Raw genomic sequence first — 22,338 nt, forward strand, 5'->3', positions numbered from 1 at the left:
TTGGCATTTAATCCTGGATAATTAATTTGGGGTTAATTTTTAATATACAGAATTTAATAATTAAATTCCACATAAGAGACATACTTCTAACTTATATAGCACTTTTCATCCACACATCTCAAAGCTTTTCATAAAGGAGGGTACAGTGTGATCACTTTTTAGAGATGCCATAACTGAGGTACAGAGAGCTTATGGATAAAGTTTTCAAAGGCACCCTATAATGTTGAATCCCTATTTTGAGACACTGCCAATCTCATCTTTCAGATGCACGCACACCTGTAGCTGAAGTCAAAGGGAGGTGCACATGGGCAACACATTGGATAATTAGGCTCAAGTTGTCTGAAGCTAGGCATCAAAAACTGAGGTTCTCAAACTGCTGGAAATTTCTGTATAACTTTGGGCTTTACTTACTTGCTGAGGGTAACAGAACTATAACAAAATTGACTCTCGGTCCTGTGTTCTGACCACTAGAGCACAGCTACACATGCATACCTACCATACATTGATCTGTGTATTAGAAAGGGATTGTCTATAGAAAAATACCCTCAATATACCAGCATTAATAAATTAAAGTAAGATAAGTATAAATAGGATGTACTGTGTTGCAAAGGTAAGTTAAGAAAAAATGTAAAACATGACAAATATTATCTGTTTAAGACAGATTCATAGTGGGCCTCCCCAAAAACAAAGCTAGCAATAATGCCACTTAATCAGATTATGTTCAGTTGCCCTTACTAACCTTTCACAAAGTAATCTCGGTTGGGACCAATTAGAGCATTGTACGGATAACTATAATATGCCAGTGTGTAAGGATCACAGGAATAAACGTAGTTGGGTTGCTGAGTTACTTCTGTTGTTGTTGATGGTCCTCCTTTAGCTGCTTTCTGATAACGAGTATACTGCTCTTTGTCTACTGGTTTGGCTAAGGTAACTTCCAGGCATGAGCCTTCAAGTTCCGTGCCATTGAGGTTGTTCATGGCATGAACTGCATCTTCCCTGCTTGTAAAGTGCACAAAAGCATAATCACGTATTTTTTTAACCCGTTCCACACAGCCAGGGTTAAACTGGCCAAAGATTTTTTTAATTGTATCCTCTGTTGTTTCAATCATTAAATTCCTCACATAAAGGATTTTAACAGTCTCCATTACATCTTCATCAACATCTATTTCTGGTTCTGCCCAATCAACAGCAATCTGGTGGCCCCACAGCTGAATTCTCCCAGGCATAAGCTTTCTCCTCGCCATGGCAGCTGCTCGATGGCTTTCATACTCCACAAAGGCGAAGCCTCTATTTTTCATCTTGTCTGCTGCACTCGCATACACAATGACATCTAGTACTCCCTCTGTCACCTTGGAGATCTCTTCTAGTATTTCCTCTCTCTTCTTCATCTTGGGTATACCTCCAATGAACAGCCTGCAGTTATCCACACTGCAGCAAACACCTAGAAGCCTCCCAGGACGGATTTCATAGTTGTTCAGTTCTCTTACAGCTCGTTTGGCTTCATGCTTGTGTGTGTACATAACAAAAGCATAGCCACGGTTTTTCCCATCAAAGTCCATCATCAAGCGCATTTCATATATACTTCCTACAGACTCAAACACAGGCACTAGCTCATCTTCATACACATCGCGGGGAATTTTACCAACAAAGACTTCACAGCCACGAGGAGGGTGCAATCCTTCCCAGCCAGGTGGAGGCCCGCCATACTTCCGCTGCCCGTTCTCTTGAATCATCGTATAACCAGTACGCTCCATGAGTGCCAACAGGGCAGCCTCATTAGGTGCACCAGCTACCCCTTCAGGAACTTTGGTTGTTGACATGTTGGAGGAGTCGTTACTTATCCTAGCAGTGGAATCCTCAGCTGTCATTATGTCAAAATCATTCAAAGTATGATGAAACCTAAATAAAGAGAGGGTAAAGGAGGACATCAATTAGCTGTTGTTAACATGACAGGAATCTGACTTTTTTCTGCAATTTATGTGGACTTTCGTTTTCAAAAACAGGATAAGACTATTAAATACAAACCATAAAAATTAAATAGCAAAATATACTCTCCTGCTTGTGGTGAATACATGGTTCAGGAAACTCCATGAGTCTCCTTCAAATCTTCCCTGTATATGATAGAATCCGAAAGAGCTATGGAGGAAGGTGGTGGGTCAATGTCCCATGAAGTATGCAGCTCTTGTTCATGCACTCATAATCTGTTCAAAATTTCTCTCTGAGGTGAGCATAGGCATGTAACTCGAGCAAATGTGGCTACTACTAGCGTTACCTGAGCTATGTCTACATCAGAGCTTACAGTGGTGTAGCTGATTCAGTACAGATATATGCTGCTGTAAGATCTCTTGCATATATGCTCTATGCTGGCAAAAACAAAGCTCTCCTGTTGACATAATTACAATCACTCAAAGGAATGGTTTTAGCTATGTCAAGAGGGGAAGCTGGTGGAACTTACGTTGCTCCTAGTTTGTTTGTTTGTTTTTCAAACTAGCATTAATGGGACACTTCGTCTTTTATGATCCCATAAAAATACATGTTAAGTACTTATGCTAAACAACCTGTTCCATCTTGTGTTTAACTGTGGAACCTTTCCCAAATCTGAAGCTGAGGTTAGTGTACTTAAAAAAAATTTCTCTATTTGATCCACAGAAGTTGGTTCAATGAAAGACTTTACCTCACACACCATGTCTCTCTAAGTAATCAGCACAATACAGCTGACAAGTAAATGTAAAGTTGTTTATGAAATCTGTCTGCTATCCATCACCTGCCTTGGTAGTGTCCCCCCGCCCCAAATGGTTAATCACTCCTGCTGTTAAAAATTGTTCTTTATTTCTAATTTGAATTTGTGTGACTTGGGCTTCCAGCCATTGCTTCTAATTATGCCTTGCTCTGCTAGATTATCAAGCTCTTTAGTACTTGGTATTCTCTCTCCATGAAGGTACCAATACACACCACCTTTCACTCTTCTTTTCCATAAGGTTAGCAGATGGAGCTCTCTAAGTTCCTCAGAATAAGAATTTTTTTCCAGTCCTTCAATCATTTTTGTAACTCTTTTCTTAACCCTGTTCAGTTTTTTTAACACCCTTTTAAAAATGTGAACACCAGAACTGTATGCAGTATTCTAACATCTGCCTCACCAATGCCATCTACAGAGGCAAAAACATCTTACATGACTCCCCTATTTATGTATCCAACCACCAAATTAAATTTTCTTTCCATAGCACTTCACAGGAAGCTCATCTGATCTGTTTATCTACTGCGACTAGGGCCTTACTAAATTCACAGCCCTGCAAAATGCATCACAGACCATGAAATCTGGTCTTCCCCCAAGAAATCTGGTCTTTTCTGTGGTTTTACTCTATATTGTATAGATATTAAGGGGGAGGGGGGACCAGTCTTTCTGAAACTGGGGATCCTGACTGAAAAATAAAGTTGGCGGGGGTCATAGAATCATAGACTCATAGGGCTGGAAGGGACCTCAGGATGTCATCTAGTTCAGCCCGCTGCTTCAAGCAGGATCAACCCCCACTAAGTCATCCCAGCCAGGACTTTGTCAAGCCGGGACTTAAAAACCTTGAGGGATGGAGAATCCACCACCTCTCTAGGCAACGCATTCCAATGCTTTACCACCCTCCTGGTGAAGTAGTTTTTCCTAATATCTAACCTACACCTCTCCCTCTTCAACTTCAGACCACTACTCCTTGTTTTGCCATCTGACCCCAATGAGATTATATTTGGGGGTGGGGTGTTGCAGTATTGTCCCCCTTACTACACTGCCTTCAGAGCTGGATGGTTAAAGAGTGATGGCTTTGAAGACAGTGCCCTACCTGCAGCAGTACAAATATAGGGGTGGCAATGCCATCCATACTTATGTGCTGCTAGTGATTGTGGTTCTGGCTTCAGAGCTGGACTTCTGTCTACCAGCTGATCGCTCTGGCCACCCACCTCTGAAGGCAGCGTGGCAACCAGCAGTCACACAGAAGTAAAGGTAGTATTACCACCATCTCCCAATAAACTTCTGATCCCTCCGCAACTCCTCCTTCAGTCATGACACCTACAATTACAACACTGGGAAATTTCAAGTTTAAATACTTGGAATTCTGAAATTTAAGATTTTTAAAATCATCTGACCATGAAATTGACAAAATGGACTGTGAATTTGGTAGGGTACTAAATATAACCTTAGAGCCTTTTCAGTCACACCACAGTCTAAGACAGTGTCCCCTACCATGTAGGTATGGCCTGCATTCTTTACCTTTGATCCTGAATGTGTCTGCATTAAAACTCATTTTGTCTGAATGAGACCAGTTTATGAAGTGATCCAAACTGCTCTCTACAGCGGTGCGTACACTTGTCCCCTCCTTTCAGGATGTTAATGAGGGATTTCGGCAGATGCTAAAAAAGGCGCTGCCATGAATATACAGCACTTCATTTGCATAATAGCAGCCCTGCGCGATTGGAAAATGTTGCTTTCAAAACGCATGCTGTCCATGTAGACAGGGGCCTTTTGAAAGGACCCCCTGATTTTAAAAGCCCCTTCTTCCCATTTGGTTTTGGAAAGAAGGAGCTTTCAAAAATCAGGGGGTCCTTTCGAAAGGCCCCCAGCTACATGAGCAGCATGCTTTTTGGAAGCAGTACTTTTGAATTGCGCATGGCTACCATTATGCTAATGAGGCACTGCCTATTCATGAAGTGGCAAGGAAAAGCAAGGAGTAGAAGCTTGGGTTACAAGGGCTACAGAGCAATTCCTTGGGGATCTTTGTATCCTTGGGGGTTCTGAACTCTGAACAGGTCTGATGCAATGGAAACGATGTAACTCACAAGTAATAACATTTGCATCCATAAAGGGGAGTCGTCAGTAGGTTCTAGCCGTGGTAGCATATAAATCATATTTAAACAACTCTATTCACTAGAGCCAGAGACCATAATGTGCGCTATAACTGACGTCACTTTTAAAAACAACTTGCAAAACCTGCCTGTGTGACCTTTCATTTCTTTTGTTATCCTTGTTGGAAGCAGAAATATTCTGCATTTAAACATCAGCACTCCCTTCAAGAAAATGTAGAAGGAAGAGCAATGGGTGCATGTTAGAGGGTTAGAGAGAGGGAAATAGTAGATGCAGGCTGAACCTCTCTAGTCCATCATTCTTTCATCTGGCAACATCTGTGGTTCACCATGATTTTAGTTAGCTGGAGGTCTACTTCTTAAATCTGTGGCCAAGTTTCCCTTGGTCCCATAAAGTTTATTTACAGCCACCAGTGCTGGCTCTCAGCCTACTGTGCAGTTATTTGGATCTAAATGTCTTCTAAGAGACCAGTAAGCAGTAGAAGTGCTGGTAATGCTGGCAGACCAGGGATGTCCAATGAGCAGCCTACAGGCCAGGATCTGGCCAGTGGAACCTTTGCATCTGGCCTGCAGGGCTGGCTGCTGCATTGGCACCAGCTTCCACGGGGCCGACTACCATGGCAGGACCAGCTGTCATGGGGCTGGCTGCTGCAGAGCCCCAGCAGCTGGTGTGTGGTCCTGCTATGGTAGCCGGCCCCAGGGGCAGAGCCCTGGCTGGGGCTAGAGGCTGGCAGCAGAGCCCTGGCAGCTGGAGTCACAAGCCACCACTGGCCCTTGGAGTACAGCCCTGGCTGGGGCGCAGGGACAACAGCAGAGCAGTTTGGGGCTGTGAGGGGGGTTATGCCTGGGGCTGGGCAGGGGGTGGTTAGGGGCTGCAGGAGGCTTAAGGCTGGGGGCTATGGGTGGTTTGGGGCTGTGTGGGGGGGTCTTAGATTGGAGGTAGTTTGGGGCTGCAGGGAGGGTTAAGCCTAGGGGTGGGCAGGGGGCTGGGGTGCAGTTTCGGGCTGCAAAGAGTTTAAGGCTGGGGTCAGAGGGCCTCAGGCAGGTAGTGGTTTGGGGCTGTGGAGGGTCTAACGCTGGCGGCAGTTTGAGGTTGCAGGGGGTCTAAGTCTGGGGTGGGGGGCAGTTTGATGCTGCGAGGGGTTTAAGCCTGGGAGGGTGGTTTGGGGCTATTTTGTGTTTGACTCTCCCCCCTGAAAACCTAAAAAGTTGCTGTGTGTCCCCCGATGAAAAAAGGTTGGACACGCCTGTGCAAGACAATATTGACTTGCCATGGTTCAACAAATTCTCTCAGTTGGCACCAGTCAGGTCCCAAGGGTGTCGGACTAGAAAAGTTCAACCTATATTTCCTTTTCTTTAATGAGCTCTCATTAAGAAATGTGACTTTTTTCCTCCATCAAGAATTCTAAAATTCAACTCGTTCATCTCAGTAATTTCAAGTCTTTGGACAGGCAATTTTCCCTAAATTTGCAATAAGGCCTCAGGATAGGTGTACAACTTCAGTGTCACAGTTATACATCCATTCTTCTATTTGTTCCTGAAATCAATTTTCCACAGCTAGTAATACATAACATTTAGTCAGAGTACGTTAGAACACTGGGAGAAGTAACTCAGAACAGATCTTACAAATAAAATAAAGCTCATGGCACCAAATGTAAAGCGTCCACGAGTTCGTTTACCTCAGGTCCACCATCACTGACACCCTGTCATTGGACACTGAGCTAAATAGGAGGATCGGAAAAGCGGCCACAACTCTGTCCAGACTCGGCAAGAGAGTGTGGAACAACAACAAGCTGTACACTCACACCAAAATGCAAGTCTACAGAGCCTGCATCCTCAGCACCCTCCTTTATGGCAGCGAGACTTGGACCCTGTATGCCCGCCAGGAAAAGAGGCTGAACGTCTTCCACTTGCGCTGCCTCAGGTGCATCCTTGGAATATCATGGAAGGACAGAGTGACCAACACCGCTGTCCTCGAGCAAGCTGGAATCCCAAACATGCACACCCTCCTCAGGCAGCGTCGACTCCGCTGGCTTGGCCACGTCCACAGGATGAATGATGGAAGGATTCCAAAAGACATCCTGTATAGTGAGCTAACCTCTGGCAAAAGACCTCCCGGACGCCCCCAGTTGCGCTACAAAGATGTCTGCAAGAGAGACCTCAGAGGGGTAGACATCGAGCTGTACAACTGGGAAGAACTGCAGATGACTGAAGAAGATGGAGGCGGGGTTACACAAGGGCCTTCAGAAGGGTGAGATGAAGATCAGACAGCTAGCAGAGGAGAAGCGAGCGCACAAAAAGCACAATAAGGACTTGCCAGACACCCACGACATCTGCAAGAGATGCCGCAAGGACTGTCACTCTCGTGTGGGTCTTCATAGTCACAATAGACGCTGTAAATGAAGTCCTCAATTGAAACTTTAAAGGGCGCGATCCATAGTCTATGCAGACTGAAGGATGCCTACTACTACTACTAGAAACTTGATACCTATCCCACTCAATGTATGGATCTAGGAAATGTAATGTAGAGTAAGTCAAAAATTTTTTGATGGACCATTTGTTGCACATTGCTGTTACATCAAAATTGAGGCATTCTTTGGTAATGTGTCAGTTTTGATGACATTTTATTTTGATTTAGTTTTTAAATTTCAGTAAGATTGGAGCATTCCTTTTTGGTAATATAGGAAGGGAATGATTTGATTTTGTTTTCAAAACACCTATTTCCAAATTTATTTTATGAAAACAATTTTTAAAATAAAATGAAAATAAAACTTCTCAGTATTATCAAAACAATGATTTTGGTCTGAAATGCTGTCAGAAGCATACTCCTGTTAGCATAACTGTTTCTGTGCTGGAGTTTTTGTTAGCAAAGCTATGATGATCAAGAGTATAGTTTTTTCACACTGCTGATTGACATAGGAATGCCAGCATAAGCTTTAGATGTATTCCAAGTCTCAGTATCCTGACTTTTTCTGTCTCAGGTCCCTTTATTTCTACATATCTGTCTCCTCTGTCTTGGGTATTTTTTCAGACTGTCTTCCTGTCTGTTCCATTGTAGTTATTGCACCAATCTATCTTCCTCTTTTTTTCTACCACGTTATCCCACAGTTTCCTGACAAGTTCTTTCCCCCACTTTCACATGTTCTTTCTTATCAATAGCTAGCCAGCAGTGTTGTATAATGTAACAGTGCTGTATAACTGGACAGGGGGTGTCCTGTTGTTACTGCAGCAACCTCAGATTGGCCCACATAATATTATTTTACTCAGTTAAATACACATTTGTGCTTTGTCTCCTGCATGACACAACAGAAATCTTCAAAAAGTTCAGGTAAAATTTCCCTTGGCCAGAAAAAACATACAGTGTATGTTTTCAGGGCATTCTCATTTTATTGTTATGCCTTTTCACACAGGGTATTGTTTGTTTTTACCCCACAGGTGAGTGGGTTAAGACTTCAAAGCAATCAATCAATCTCATGCACAATATGAATTTTAAAATATCTTTCTGAAATGTACAGAGCCATGTGTACATTGTTAGTATTTAATAAACTAGTGAATGAAATTTAAGTGTTACCTTGCAAACTGCATCTTTGCAGTGTGAGAGCTAATACTGTACAGATTTAATAGGCTTACTTGAGTCAAAGATGATTTCCTTATTTCCATTAAGAATGACTAATATGGGGAAAACCAGCAAACATATATTTACACTTTGAAGCACAAGGTCTTGTGATACATCAGAGCTCAATTCCTCATCTAGGGTCTCCAAAGAGGAGGTTGCACCAGCTCCACAATGACACAGGATCATATGAAGAAAAAGCCACTCCTAATTTAAACTGTTGTGAAAACAAGACTGTAGGCATTAACAAGTTTCACGCGACTAATTATCTGGGAATGGATTAAAATTGTGGTTGCTATGTATACTACCTACTTATATTGCCCCATCTTTATAGTAAGCACCTCACAAATACTAATCAATGACCTTCTCCTCACAACATTTCTATACGGTAGGGAATTATTTATTTTGTTGTGGGAGATGGGGAATCAGGATACTGAAATATTGTTTAAGTTGTCCAAAGGCACACAAGAAGTCTGGAGAGCAGAGGTAGGAGCTGAAGCTGGGTTTCAGGAGTCTTATTGCAGTGCCTTAACTGAACGGGCTTCTTTTACAATCATTTGTTCAATATCTACAGAGAGAAAGCTGTGCTAGTCTATAGTATATATCATTGTTCAATATCTGTGTATGGCTACGTCTACACGTGAAGCCTACATCGAAATAGCTTAACATCGAAATAGGCTATTTCGATGAATAACGTCTACACATCCTCCAGGGCTGGCAACGTCGATGTTCAACATTGACGTTGCGCAGCCCAACATCGAAATAGGCGCAGCGAGGGAACGTCTACACGCCAAAGTAGCAGACATCGAAATAGGGATACCAGGCACAGCTGCAGACAGGGTCACAGGGCGGACTAGCGCTTCCGGGGCAACAGCTAGCTGCTCCCTTAAAGGGCCCCTCCCAGACACACTCAGCCTGCACAGCACGCGGTCTGAGGAGCCATAGGCACACAGACCCCGGGCGCCGCAGTCATGGACCCCCAGCAGCAGCAGCAGCAGCCGCCGCCAGAGGTCCACCCAGCTCTCCCGGCAGGAGCAGGGCTTGCCCTGCTCCATGCCATGCGGGAGGCAGCTGAGCACCTCCTTGCTACCCCGGAGGAGGAGCTGCCCCCAGGGCAGCAGGGCTCAACCCCTAACCCTGCAGCACCCCGCCCCCACCCAGCCTCACACACCAGCGGCTGTGGAGCTACCCCACCAGCACCGACTGGTGGGAGTGGCTGGTGCTTGGGGAGTGGGACGACAACCGCTGGCTCAGGAACTTCAGGATGAGCCGGCAGACATTTATGGAGCTGTGCCAGTGGCTCACCCCCGCACTCAGGCACCAGGACACGGCCATGCGGCGTGCCCTCACAGTGCAGAAACGGGTCGGCATCGCTGTCTGGAAGCTGGCCACTCCTGACAGCTACCGATCCGTGGGACAGCAGTTTGGTGTCAGCAAGGCCACCGTCGGGGCTGTCCTCATGGAGGTAAGAGAACCCACGGGCGGAGGGCAGGGCAGGGGAGGGGGGCCCGGGCAGAGGAGGTCAGGGGCGGGGAGGCCAGGGCGGGGGAGGGCAGGGCAGGGCAGGGCGACGCACACCCTGCTCACCCCTCATTGGTGCTGTCCCATGTGCTTTCTCTGCAGGTTGTGCGTGCCATCAACGCCATGCTCCTGCACAGGCTCGTGAGGCTGGGGGACCCAGATGCCACCATCACCGCCTTTGCCACCCTGGGCTTCCCCAACTGCTTCGGGGCTCTGGATGGGACTCACATCCCCATCTGCACCCCGCATCACAGTGGAGGATGATACCTGAATCGCAAGGGCTACCATTCTGTCGTCCTCCAGGCCTTGGTGGACAGCCGGGGACGTTTCCAGGACATTTATGTGGGCTGGCCTGGCAGCACCCACGACGCCCGGGTTTTCCGGAACTCATGCCTGTGCCGCCGGCTGGAGGCGGGGACCTACATCCCCCAGCAGGAGATCCCTCTGGGGGACACCACCATGCCCTTCTGCGTCATCGCAGATGCGGCATACCCCCTCCGCCCGTGGCTCATGCACCCGTACATGGGCCATCTCTCCGCTAGCCAGAAGCGCTTCAACGAGCGCCTGAACCACGCGCGCCAGGTGGTGGAGTGCTCATTTGGCCGCCTGAAGGGACGCTGGAGATGTCTCCTGACCCGCCTGGATGCGGGCCCCAACAACATCCCCCAGATTGTGGGTGCCTGCTGCGCCCCGCACAATTTGGTGGAGAGCAAGGGGGAGACCTTTTTCCAGGGCTGGGCTGCGGAGGCTGGCAGGGCAGACGTCCAGCCACCTGCTGCCCCCAGTCGGCAGGTGGACCCCGAAGGGACCCGGGTCCGGGAGGCCCTGCGGGCCCACTTTGATGATGAGGCCGCGGAGTGAACTCTGCCCAGGCCCCCCTGCCCGCCCCTTCCTCCACCACACTCCTGCCCCAACGCCCACACCATGGAGCACCCCACCGCACCCCCCTCCCACTTTTCCTGGACAAATGACAGCACGCACTTGTGGCTGAACTTAAACTTCTTTTTCTTTCAGAACTTTTTTTTTTAACTGTAAATATATAAAACAAGAACAAACTATATACAACATGTGGAAACAAAGTAATATGTACAAATAAAACAATACTAAGAAACAAGTGTCCTCATTAATAAAAAGCAAACCAGGGAGGATAAAGGGGAGAACTATTTACATGGGGGGGACGGGGCAAACGGGGGGCACCAAATAATAAGTTCAAACTATATACAAGGGGGGAGGCCACGTCCCGGGCCCCTCGCCCCTACAGTCTGGCACTGGGCGTGGCCGGCTGGGAGCCCCGCCGCGGTCGCAGCCCTGTCCGGGGCTGGCTGGGGGCGGGCCGGACCGGAAGATATGCCCGGCGAGTCTCAGCTGGCTCCAGGGGTCTCTCGGCGCTCCGGCCCTCGGCGGTGGGTGGCGGGGCGATGGCGGATGGGACGGCGACGGGTGGAGCAGCTGGTGGTGCAGCTGGTGGAGCAGGCAGGGCGGGCGCTGCGGTGGCCGGCGCGGCATGGGGGGCCAGGTAGTCCACCAGGCGGTTGAAAGTCTCCATGTAGGCCCCCCATGCCTCTTGGCGCCAGGCCAGCGCCAGCTCCTGCAGCTGCAGGTGCTGCTCCGCGACCTCCAGCTGCCGACGGTGGATGGCCAGCAGCTGGGGGTCCGGCGGCGGCGGCTGGTGGTGGCGCGGGGTCCACCGTCTAGCCCGCCGTGGGGGCGGTCGGTCCTCGGCCGAGGGGCTGGCCTGGAGCAATGGTCCTGGAGGGCTCTCCGGGACCACTGATGCCTCGCCGGCGCTCTCTTCCGGTCCTTCTGATGGTGTAGGTGCGAGACACAGGAGAGGAGGGAGGGGAAGAAGAATGGAGACAGGCGTTAGTGTGGGCCCCGAGCCGTGGCCTTTGTCCCCCCAGCCCTGTGTTGCAGGTTCCCCATTCCCGTCCCCGGGAGATGCTGCTGTGATGGATGGGGTTCAGGGGTCCCCCTGCACTGCACCCCGTCCCCTGGTGGGAGCGACTCTCACTTCACTCCGCAGGGTCTGACAGCAGGAGAGGTTTCTTAGGCCACAGATGCCCAGTTTCTCCCAGGAGTGACAGCACCAGCTGTCAGAAGAGACAGTCCTTCCAACCCGTCCTGGGGAGAAGACCCCAAGGGGTGCCCCTCTGGGATGCAGCTTTCCCCCTCCTCAGGCTGGCTGCCTTCCAGCTCTCCCTTCCCCTAGCCTCTACCTGTGGCCCCCGCCGTCCCCACCCCCTTCCAAGCCAGCTCGGCTCCTCCCTCCTCTTTGTTCAGGGCAGAGGTGTCACCTGCCAGCTGTAGCCCCACGATCATCCTTTGCCCCTGGGAGCTATTCGGCTCTTGTTGCTCATATCTAGCCTGAGTCTCCCTTTTGCACTCCCCCCACTCCATCACATGCTGCTGCTGCTGCTGTTGCTGTTGCTGCTGCTGCGGGGTGTCCCACCCCCTTCTCCCGGGGGCCCCTCGAGGTTCCGCTCCCCCCTGCCCTGGGGATGGGGCATGGCACTGTCGTGCGGGGTGTGGGGGGGGCAGGGGCTGATGCACTGCTGTGAGGGACATGGCCCTGCTGTCCTTGGGGCCATGGCCATGTGAGCATGTGGGGGGCCCTGGACACATATCTATTACCCCCCGCCCCTCAAGCCCAGGGGTGTACACCAGAGAGGGGTACATACCTGTCGGTCCACTCCCATGGTCTGGAGATCCTGGGGGGGCGGAGGCCCGGCTGCTGCTCCGGGATGGCAGGAGGAGGATCTGCAGCCCGGATTCTGCGGAGGAGGAGCCCCCCACCTCCTCCTCCTGCCGCGATGTCCCAAGGGTGGGCTCTGGGGGGGGTCCCCGGGGTGCGGGGCTTACCTCCGGGGCAGACTCCGGCTGCAGGGCCTGCTGGGGCTCATCGGCCGATGTATCAAGGGTGGCTGGAGGGGAGGACGTGTGCCGGGGGCCCAGGATGTCCCTGAGCTCCCTGTAAAAGGGGCAAGTGATGGGGGCGGCCCCAGATCGGCTGGCTGCATCCCGGGCCCGGGAGTAACCCTGCCGCAGCTCCTTCACCTTACTCCTGACGTGATCAGGAGTGCGGGCAGGGTGACCCCGGGCAGCCAGGCCGTCAGCCAGCCGAGCGAACGCTTCCGCGTTCCGCCTCTTGCTCCCCATTACCTGGGAGCACCTCCTCCTCGCTCCAGAGCCCCAGCAGGTCCCGCAGCTCAGCCTCCATCCAGGAGGGGTCCCGCTGCCGCTTGCCAGCCTGGCTGCCCGCCTGGCTGGGCTGGCTGCCCTGGCTCCCCTTGGGGGGGTGTCCCTAGGGGCGCTGGGGGTGCTGCCGGGCAGCCATCGCTGCTGGGTGGGTGGCTGTGCTGGCTGAGGGACGTGCAGGCTGGCCGCGTGTCTGGGCTGCCACCTGCACGTTCCCTCAGCTTCCTGCACAGGAAGGTAGGGGGAGGGGACCTTTAAGGGGCCGCTCCATGCGGCCACCATTGAGCTGAGGGGCTGGAGAGAGCGTCTCTCAACCCCTCAGCTGATGGCCGCCATGGAGGACCCCGCAATTTCGACGTTGCGGGACGCGCAACGACTACACGGTCCCTACTTCGACGTTCAACGTCGAAGTAGGGCGCTATTCGTATCCCCTCATGGGGTTAGCGACTTCGACGTCTCGCCGCCTAACGTCGAAGTTAACTTCGAAATAGCGCCCGATGCGTGTAGCCGTGACGGGCGCTATTTCGAAGTTAGTGCCGCTACTTCGAAGTAGCGTGCACGCGTAGACGCAGCTTATATATGACATTTATGATCTAGACTGTGGCTCAGTTTGCCTTTTTGTACCTGCCTTCTCATCCTCTCTCTTATTAAAAGTTGAACACATTTATGTTTCAAAATCCAAATCCAGTTTACAGGTTTCAGGTTGAGTTCCTCTGGGGTATGCAGAAATCCCACTTTCAATCCTTCAAAAATTCAGGGGAGAGAGAGAGGGAGAACACTCAGCCTTGTGGGTACAGGTCAGTTTACTTTGCTCATCAGCAACCACTCTGGTTAATTATCTGTCAAACCTGCATGGATATTTATATCTCAGACATTAATGTAGATTCTGAATATCTAAAGATTAAGGCTATATGTACATTGTGCAAGTTACAATGGCAATGCTGTAAGTCATTGGACCACATTTTCAGACTGAAAGAGATTCTCTAGCCTGCTGGTTAGAGTACCCAGCTGGCAGGTGAGAGACTTTGGGTCCAGTCTCCTTGCTCTATTCACTCTGTATTTTGGACAACTAATTAAAAGTAGCTTCAGCAGGAGAACATGAGAAATCCCTATGTCAGAATATTCCCATATTAGTCATGGCACTTTCCGAAGATGCCTGGGAGACTCCTGTTTGATTCCTTTCTTCCCCTAAGGAAGAAAGGGGCACTGAACTTGGGTCTCCCATACCCACGCAAGTGTGCTAACCACTGGGCTGAAAGTTATAAAATAGATAACTACATCACCTCCTCTGAGTGCATTTTGAACGGTATCTGCTCTGGTAGGCACGTTCAGAGAGGCTGCTTTCCAGATCAGACAGCAAGAGCGAGTTAATGCACAGGAATGCCTCTTCACCACCAGTTTGTAGAGTACTTGGGGTCTTAGGTGGGAGATAGGCAACAGTGTGCATGCTCTGAAACACAACTGACTAGAGAGCTTTAAATTGCACATATGTGGGTGCTGAATGTATTTAGATACCAGGCTACAGTAGCTCCTAAAACTGGGAGTTAGTACTACTTGGGATCTGGGACCTAAGTGCCTTGTGGGGTTACACAACCATTTACATCACTGCTGAAATTAGCCCTTAGGCTATGATATATAACAGGCTTCTAGAAACAGAATGTGAATGTTTCAGAGATGCTATTGAACTGTAAATTTATATTCTAATCTGGCTCATGTTTATCTCATTTATGTATGCATTTAACCCTGTACCTATGTTTGGAGATTTGATCTACAGTAGGTTTGTTAGATGCATCATATAAGTGAGTATCAAGGTCAGGGAGTGGCACCAGAAGTAAGCGAAGTGATTGGAAAATACTTAAATACAAATAATGAAAAACATGTTTAGGAAGCTGAGTGATAGAATTCAGTGCTGCAGGAAACATCCACAGACTTCATTGATCAAATAGCATATTCTCAAGAAGCATTCCCCGTAAGCTGTGCACTTGCGTGGCCAACTCAGGAGAGATTCCGCTGCTACCCAGCTGATTAGCAGAGCATCCACACTTAGGTTTGTTTTTCTCCTGTGATGCACATACACACCCGGCTGGGTGTACATAACGGCTGTGTCTACACTTACCGAAAACTTCTAAATGGCCATGCTAATGGCCAGATTGAAGAATACTAATGAGGCACTGAAATGCATATTCAGTTCCTCATTAGCATGCTGCCAGCTGCGGCACTTCGAAATTGCCGCTTTTCGCTCTTGTGCAGCTCATCTACATCGGGGTCCTTTTTGAAAGGACCCTACCAACATCACAATCCCCTTATTCCTACGATCTCACAGGAATAAGGGGATTTCAATGTTGGTGGGTTCCTTTCGAAAAGGACCCCAGTGTAGATGAGCTGCACAGGAGTTAAACATGGGCATTTCGAAGTGCCACAGCTGGTGGCATGCTAATGAGGCACTGAATATGCATGTCAGCGCCTCATTAGTATTCTTCGATCTGGCCATTAGCATGGCCATTTCAAAGTTTTTGGTAAGTGTAGACGTAGCCAACAAAATTTATTCTGCACATGGATAGAAAAGATTAGAGGGAATGTTGGTGACAAGTGCCTTAGTGAAACTCGGACTACGTCTACACTGGCAGATGTGAAAAGGGTATCAGCTGTCCTCGCTGTCAATTACCAATGCGGTTGTGTGATGACACTTGAGGCACTGGGAGCACAGGCCACATCCGCGTGTCCTGGTGCTAGAAGACTGAGGCGAGACAGTGGCAGAGGTCCTCAAACGTCTGCCTGAGCATTCGGAAGTTCCTCAACCACCGCTCGTCGTCCCAGTCTCCCAGCACTAGCAGATTCAACCATTCGGTGCTGGTGGTGAAGGTCCATCGGTGCGGGATCACAGGGGGCCCGTGGAGGGGCAGCAGGGCCTAACTCAGGGCCTGTAGAATGGGGCCCGCGTGAGTGGCCTGGGCGTTCTGCTTGAACACGACAGCGAGCAGCATGACCAGCAGCCTGGCCACAGAAGTCAGGAGATCCTCCTGGGGGAGCAGCTGCCCAGGCATGTTCTCCACGTCTGCTCCCAAGCACACGGTCTGCCTGCTGTGTGCAGCCTGACAGCCCTGAGCACATGCAGGGTGGGGGTGTTGGGAAGGGCCCTTTAAGAAAGCGGTTGGCTATGAGCCTGGAAGGGCTTGTTGGCCATGCAACCCCCACCTGCATCATTTCCTGGCCTCTTACTTCAAAATAGGGGCTGTTGCTGTGTAGATGCTTCCATTTGAAGTACTGGGACCCTACTTCAAAGTAAGGGCGGACAGCTTGTTGTGTGTAGACAAACCTTCAAAGTTGCTTTGTAGTATAGACACAGCCCTTCAGAACTAAGGCAGGTTCCAGAGTTTCTATTAAACATTAGCAGCACAGGATTATTTAATTTGGGGTCAAACTTATATCGTGGCCCGGGGTTGGTTTTGTTTTGTTTTTTTTTTGAGCCTGCTAACATTGGAAATTCAAAAATAAAATTATTTAATTATCTGATGGGGTTCTCTAAAATATTACCACTGGTAAGTTATTTTAACTCCAGGACAAATCCTATTAGTCAGGCTGGTTTTCAGAAGGTCTTTTACCATTACTGAATGATTTTTATATTAAAGTCTAAAATACATTTAGTATAATACACTGCATAAAAATCATAAAAGATCATGCAGCATTCATTAGTGTGAACATGTCAGTAATATTTGTCGCTAGAAATCTTAATTTTGTACTATATGCCCTTGCTAGCTGACTTGATCAGTTATTATATGATAAAATTCCTTTAGTCCACCACATCTGAGACCGGACAAGTGCCAGATTACCAAATTTTCCAGACTATTAGACATCAGCATAACCCCCATGCCCTAGTCCAAACCCCCATTGCGGCTCACCACCTCCGCGCCCAGCTGCGGTTCACTGCTCCTGCACGTTTCCAGCTTCTTCTCTGTCCCACGCTCCTGCAGCTTCTACACCACCCCTGGGACTTGCAGCTTCTACACCACTCCTGCGCTTCTCAGGTTCTTCACCCCCGCGCATCTCCAGCTTCACCACCCCCTGCTCCTGCAGCTTCTGCACCCCTGTGCTTCTCAACTTCCCCACTCCTGGGCTCTTGCAGCTTCACTACCCCTGCGCTTCTCAGCTTCACCACCCCCATGCTCCTGCTGCTTCACCACCCCCGCACTCCTACAGCTTCTGCACTCTCACATGTCTTCAGCTCCACTCCCCCCGGTCCCCCTGCAAACCCAACCCAAATGCAGGCTTAACCCCCTTCCCCCCGCTTCCCTCCCATGGCCCCAACCCACCACCCAAGCCCCCGCCGACTTACATGAATTTCGAGGTACATGTATCTCAGGGGATGCCAGACCATCAGGATTTCCGGACCATCAGAGGCTGGATTAAAGGAATTTTACTGTAGTAAAGTAGCACAATAAAGAAGGAAACAAAAACTGCAACTAATTCTTTACTGGGCCAATGTTACACAAAAGTCCTGTGTAACATTGGCCCAGTAAAGAATTAGTTGCAGTTTAAGGTAAGAGCCTTTTATTTAGTTAAATTTCCTTGTCCACAGTAGCACTGCCTCTTAAATTGAAAACAATATGGCTATATTTACACTAGAGGATTTTGTCATCAAAACTGGCTTTTTGTTGACAAAACTCAGGAACAACAAGAAGTCTTGTGGCACCTTATAGACTAACAGATATTTTGGACCATAAACTTTTGTAGGCAAAGACCTGCTTCATCAGATGCATGAGCGCGGGGGGGTGGCTTCAGAGGGGTGTTTAAAGAGTGGGGTCCCAGTGAAAGGGAGGGCCAGAGCTGATAAGGTCTATTCAGCAAGGTGGAAATGGTCCAGTATCAATAGTACTTATCAAAGGAGTAAAAAACAAGTCAGATCAGACAGGGGGATGTGAGCCTTTGTCAGCATCTGCTGTCCTCCCCTACAGACAGCCTGCCAGCCTTTAACAAATCCTCACCAGCCACTACAAATCACAGACCAGTGACTCTAGGCCTGGAACCAGCCCCTGCAACAGTCCTCACTGCCAACTCTGCTCACATATCTTACACCAGGACCTAACATCAACTATACCATCAGGGGCTCCTTTGCACATCTACTAATATAATATATGCCATCATGTGCCAGCAATGCCCCACTGCAATTTACATGGGGCAAACTAGACAGACAGTCTCTATGTAAAAGAATAAATGGACATAAATCAGACATCCAGAATGGTAATGTACAGAAGCCTGTGGGCGAACACTGGACACTCAGTGGCAGATTTAAGGGTGGCAGTCCTGGAACAAAAAATTTCAAAATTCAAACGGAGAGAGAAATCTCTGAGCACAATTTATTTGCAAATTAGATTCCATTAACCATGGATTAAACAGAGACTGGGACTGGCTTGCACAGCTTCTCTGCTCTGGGTGTTAATATCTCTATTAGACACTGACAAAGGCTCACATCCCCGTCTGATCTGTTGGTACTGGGCCATTTCCACCTAGCTGAATAGACCTTGTCAGCTCTGGCCCTCCCTTTTACTGGGACCTCACTCTTTCAATACCCCTCTGAAACCTCTCATGCATCTGATGAAGCAGGTCTTTGCCCACGAAAGCTTACGCTCCAAAATATCTGTTAGTCTATAAGGTGCCACAAGACTTCTTGTTGTTCTCGCAGCTACAGACTAACACGGCTACCTCTCTTGTCACCATGCAAGGCATAAAACTCAGGAAGTGTCCAGATTCCCAAGGCATTTTGTCGACAGTAAATTGACAGAACTCAGCACCTTTGTCAACAGGTGTATCACACTCTCCACAAGGCATAACACCTTTGCTAACTGAGATCTGTTGACAGAAAGCCAGTTTGGACATTCCAGGGGGCCCTCTGTTGACAGGCAGGGCTTCTGGGACACAGGACAGCCCTGTCTGCTGTGCTTCCAGTTGGTTGTTATGCTGATAGAGGGGCAGGGCAGTCCAGCCACTTTCTGCCAATAGAGCAGATCATTCTTTCAATCCACTTGGTAGTTTAGCCACAATCTGTTGACAGAAGTAAAAACTTCTGTCGACAAATTGCTGTAATCTAGACATAGCCTATGCCAGAAAGTATTTACAAGATCAGGCTCTAAACAGCGTATAACCTAACATGATGCAGACAACAAATGGACAACAACGAAGGAGGGAAGTTTTCACAGCATAAGGTGACTTGATTTGTTAGTTCCCCTAACATTTTTATTTAATAATTTATATTAGGTTTATGTAGCATTAGATGGCTTTGCTAACATCTCTATTCCCACTTGCAGCCACCCTAAAACATGCCAAAGTTCGAAAGTGACTTCAACTGAAGACTGAAATTTGTACCGTCTTACTGCAAAAGGGGAGTAACTGCTTCCAGTGTGCTTCTTCTGCCAGTACCCTTTAAAAACAAACAAACAAACAAACAAACAAACAAAAAAAACCAGTGCCCCTTATTCAGAACAGCATTTATTATATATATTTTAAAGTAAGCATGCACTTTGCTGACTTAATGGAGAAAATCCCATGACGCTGAGGGCTTGTCTACACTTGCCCCCAACTTCGAAGGCAGCATGTTTATCAGGGCAATGGGAGATTACTAATGAAGTGCTGCAGTGAATACGCAGCACTTCTTTAGGCTAATTCTCCCCCGCGGCAACTTCGAAGTGTCAAACTTTGAAGAGCCCACATGCGTGTAGCTGTGGGCACTTCAAAGTGCCTGTGCTACTTCGAAGTGCCTTTACTCCTCAAAATTTGAAGTAGCACGGGCACTTCGAAGTAGCACGGGCACTTTGAAGTGCTCGCAGCTACACGCATGCTGGCACTTCGAAGTTTAACCCTTCGAAGTTGCCGTGGGCGAGAATTAGCCTAAAGAAGTGCTGTGTATTCACTGCAGCACTTTATTAGTAATCTCCCATCACCCTGATTAATATGCCCTTTGAAGTTGGGGGCAAGTGTAGACCCCATCTGAGCATTGGATCTGGAAGCAGATATAAATGCAGCATTCAGCATTAGCCTAGCTCTGCTCTCACTGAAATCAGTGGTAAATTGCTCAAGATAATTAAGAACAAAGTAGACCACGAAGAGCTTCAAAAATATCTCACAAAACTACGTGATTGATCAATAAAATGGCAAATGAAATTTAATGTTTATAAATGTAAAGTAATGCACATTGGAAAAAATAATCCCAACTATACCTACAAAATGATGGGGGACTAATTTACCTATAACCACTCATGACAGAGATCTTGGGAGTCATTGTGGGAAGTTTTCAGAAAACATTCACTCAATGTGCAGCAGCAGTCAAAAAGCAAACAGAATGTCAGGAATCATTAAAAAAGGGATAGAGAATAAGACAAAGAATATCTTATTGCCCCAATATAAATCCATGGTACGACCACATCTTGAATCTTGTATATGGATGTGGTCGCCTCATCTCATAAAAAAGATTTATTGCATTGGGAAAAGCTTCAGAAAGAGTGTCATAGGGGAAATCTTGGTCCCACTGAAGGGAATGGAAAAAATCCCAATGATTTCAATGAGGCCCAGATTTCACCCCAGTCTTTATCCTATAATGCACACCTATAACAACAATGGCAATAATGATAACCCAAAGTTACAGATATGTCAAAACTTCAAACCATCCCCAACTTCTGTGTCTAAAATCCCACTTGCCCTTCTTCCTTGTACTGCATTTTATTGTCAACGAGAACTTAGGGAACTCTTCATTTCTCCCAGTCAGGCCCCAAAGCTGTGACACTACTATAAAAATCTTGAATTCCTGTACTTTTTATAAGCAAGAACAGTCTTAGCAAAGTCATTAGTAATGAAAATTTATTCAGAATAAAGTGCAGTGTAATAATTAAATATGCTGTAAATGTTCATGATGATTCATGTTTGGGTTTTGATGAGAAACATTTTTACAGAGTATGTTTACCATGAAAATGACAAAACCAGAGTTCCAGCACAGATGACTTCCCTCTTTACCAATACTCTACTAAAAAAACAAAAACAAAAACAACAGTTTCTATGAAAAGAGGACAGTTTTAGTTTGGACTTTGTATCTGGAGATCTTTAAAACAAATGGCAAGAAATAGCAAGGCTCTTAATTTGCAATTAAGGATGACTGCACCTTTGCATCTTTTTAAATCAGAACATAGACAACAGGGAAAAGAAAGTTTGGGATGGAAAGAACCAGAACTTCACCCACTACCCTCCTTGTCTTTTCTTATGCATAAGCACACTGATTTAAATTGTTCCTTGAAATATGGCTCTATAACTTCTGCTGAAATCAGTGGGAGATGTGTGTGGCTGTAACTCTGGGTAGAATTTAGACCACTTGTAAAATGTTATCATCCTATAATGTTACACATCACAGAGTGTTTAAAGCAGAGTCAAGAGTTTCTGAAAGAAATATATACTATAATTTCATCAAAACAAAAAAGCAGTAAAGTAGCACTTTAAAGACTAACAAAATAATTTCTTAGGTGAGCTATCATGGGACCGACCCACTGGTCTGTCCCACGAAAGCCCACCTAAGAAATTATTTGTTACTCTTTAAAGTGCTACTTTACTGCTTTTTTGTTTTGATAGCATATAGACTAGTATGGCTTTCTCTCTGCTACTAATCAACATACTATAATTTCATGTTTCCAATGTTTATGTTCTCGCTTTTCAGCTAGTTGACTGGGAAGTACTTGAATTAAACATCTACAGACTCTTAATAAAAAACCCATTTGCTTAGTTAATTTTGAACAGATAAAAGCATGGATTACTTGTTTTAGATTCACTCTAATCTTCAGGGGCATTTTTAATTCAGATCTTTCTCAGAATTTCATCTCATGTGAATACTGTAACAAATGCTGGCCTAATACTGCATCTTTGATGGCAATGGAGTTCCAGGGATATAAGTGAAAGGTGACTGTGATCCAACATATTTTTTCCAGGTCAAATGAATGAACATTTATTGGGACTGTTTATTGTTAAAAATACATTAAACTCAAGGTATTTGGTTTAGTCAGTGACTAAATGCAGCATTTTTTTTTCTTTGTGCACTGACATTTGGCCCCTTTTGTAACATGCACCTTGCACCAAGGAAACGTAAGTCACCAGCTAGTTACTCATTAATCTCAGGTACCAATGGCTGACTT

The 22,338-nt window shown here is 47.4% G+C and overlaps 1 protein-coding gene across 7 annotated transcripts in view; it reads right to left on the reverse strand.

The window, feature by feature from the left end:
• RBM47 (RNA binding motif protein 47) overlaps positions 1–22,338 on the reverse strand; it is a 105,883-nt gene that overhangs the window by 9,777 nt on the left and 73,768 nt on the right. For 6 of the 7 annotated variants that reach the window (XM_074992648.1, XM_074992647.1, XM_074992654.1 and 3 more), the window contains exon 2: positions 740–1,899. In XM_074992648.1, the coding sequence (XP_074848749.1) occupies positions 740–1,899 (1,160 nt within the window). Of the gene's footprint in view, positions 1–739; positions 1,900–17,507; positions 17,531–22,338 lie in introns of those variants that run through there. The other variant, XM_074992649.1, reaches the window with a different exon arrangement.

The sequence above is a fragment of the Carettochelys insculpta genome, chromosome 4 (assembly GCF_033958435.1).
Source record: "Carettochelys insculpta isolate YL-2023 chromosome 4, ASM3395843v1, whole genome shotgun sequence".
Taxonomy (NCBI): Eukaryota; Metazoa; Chordata; order Testudines; family Carettochelyidae; genus Carettochelys; species Carettochelys insculpta.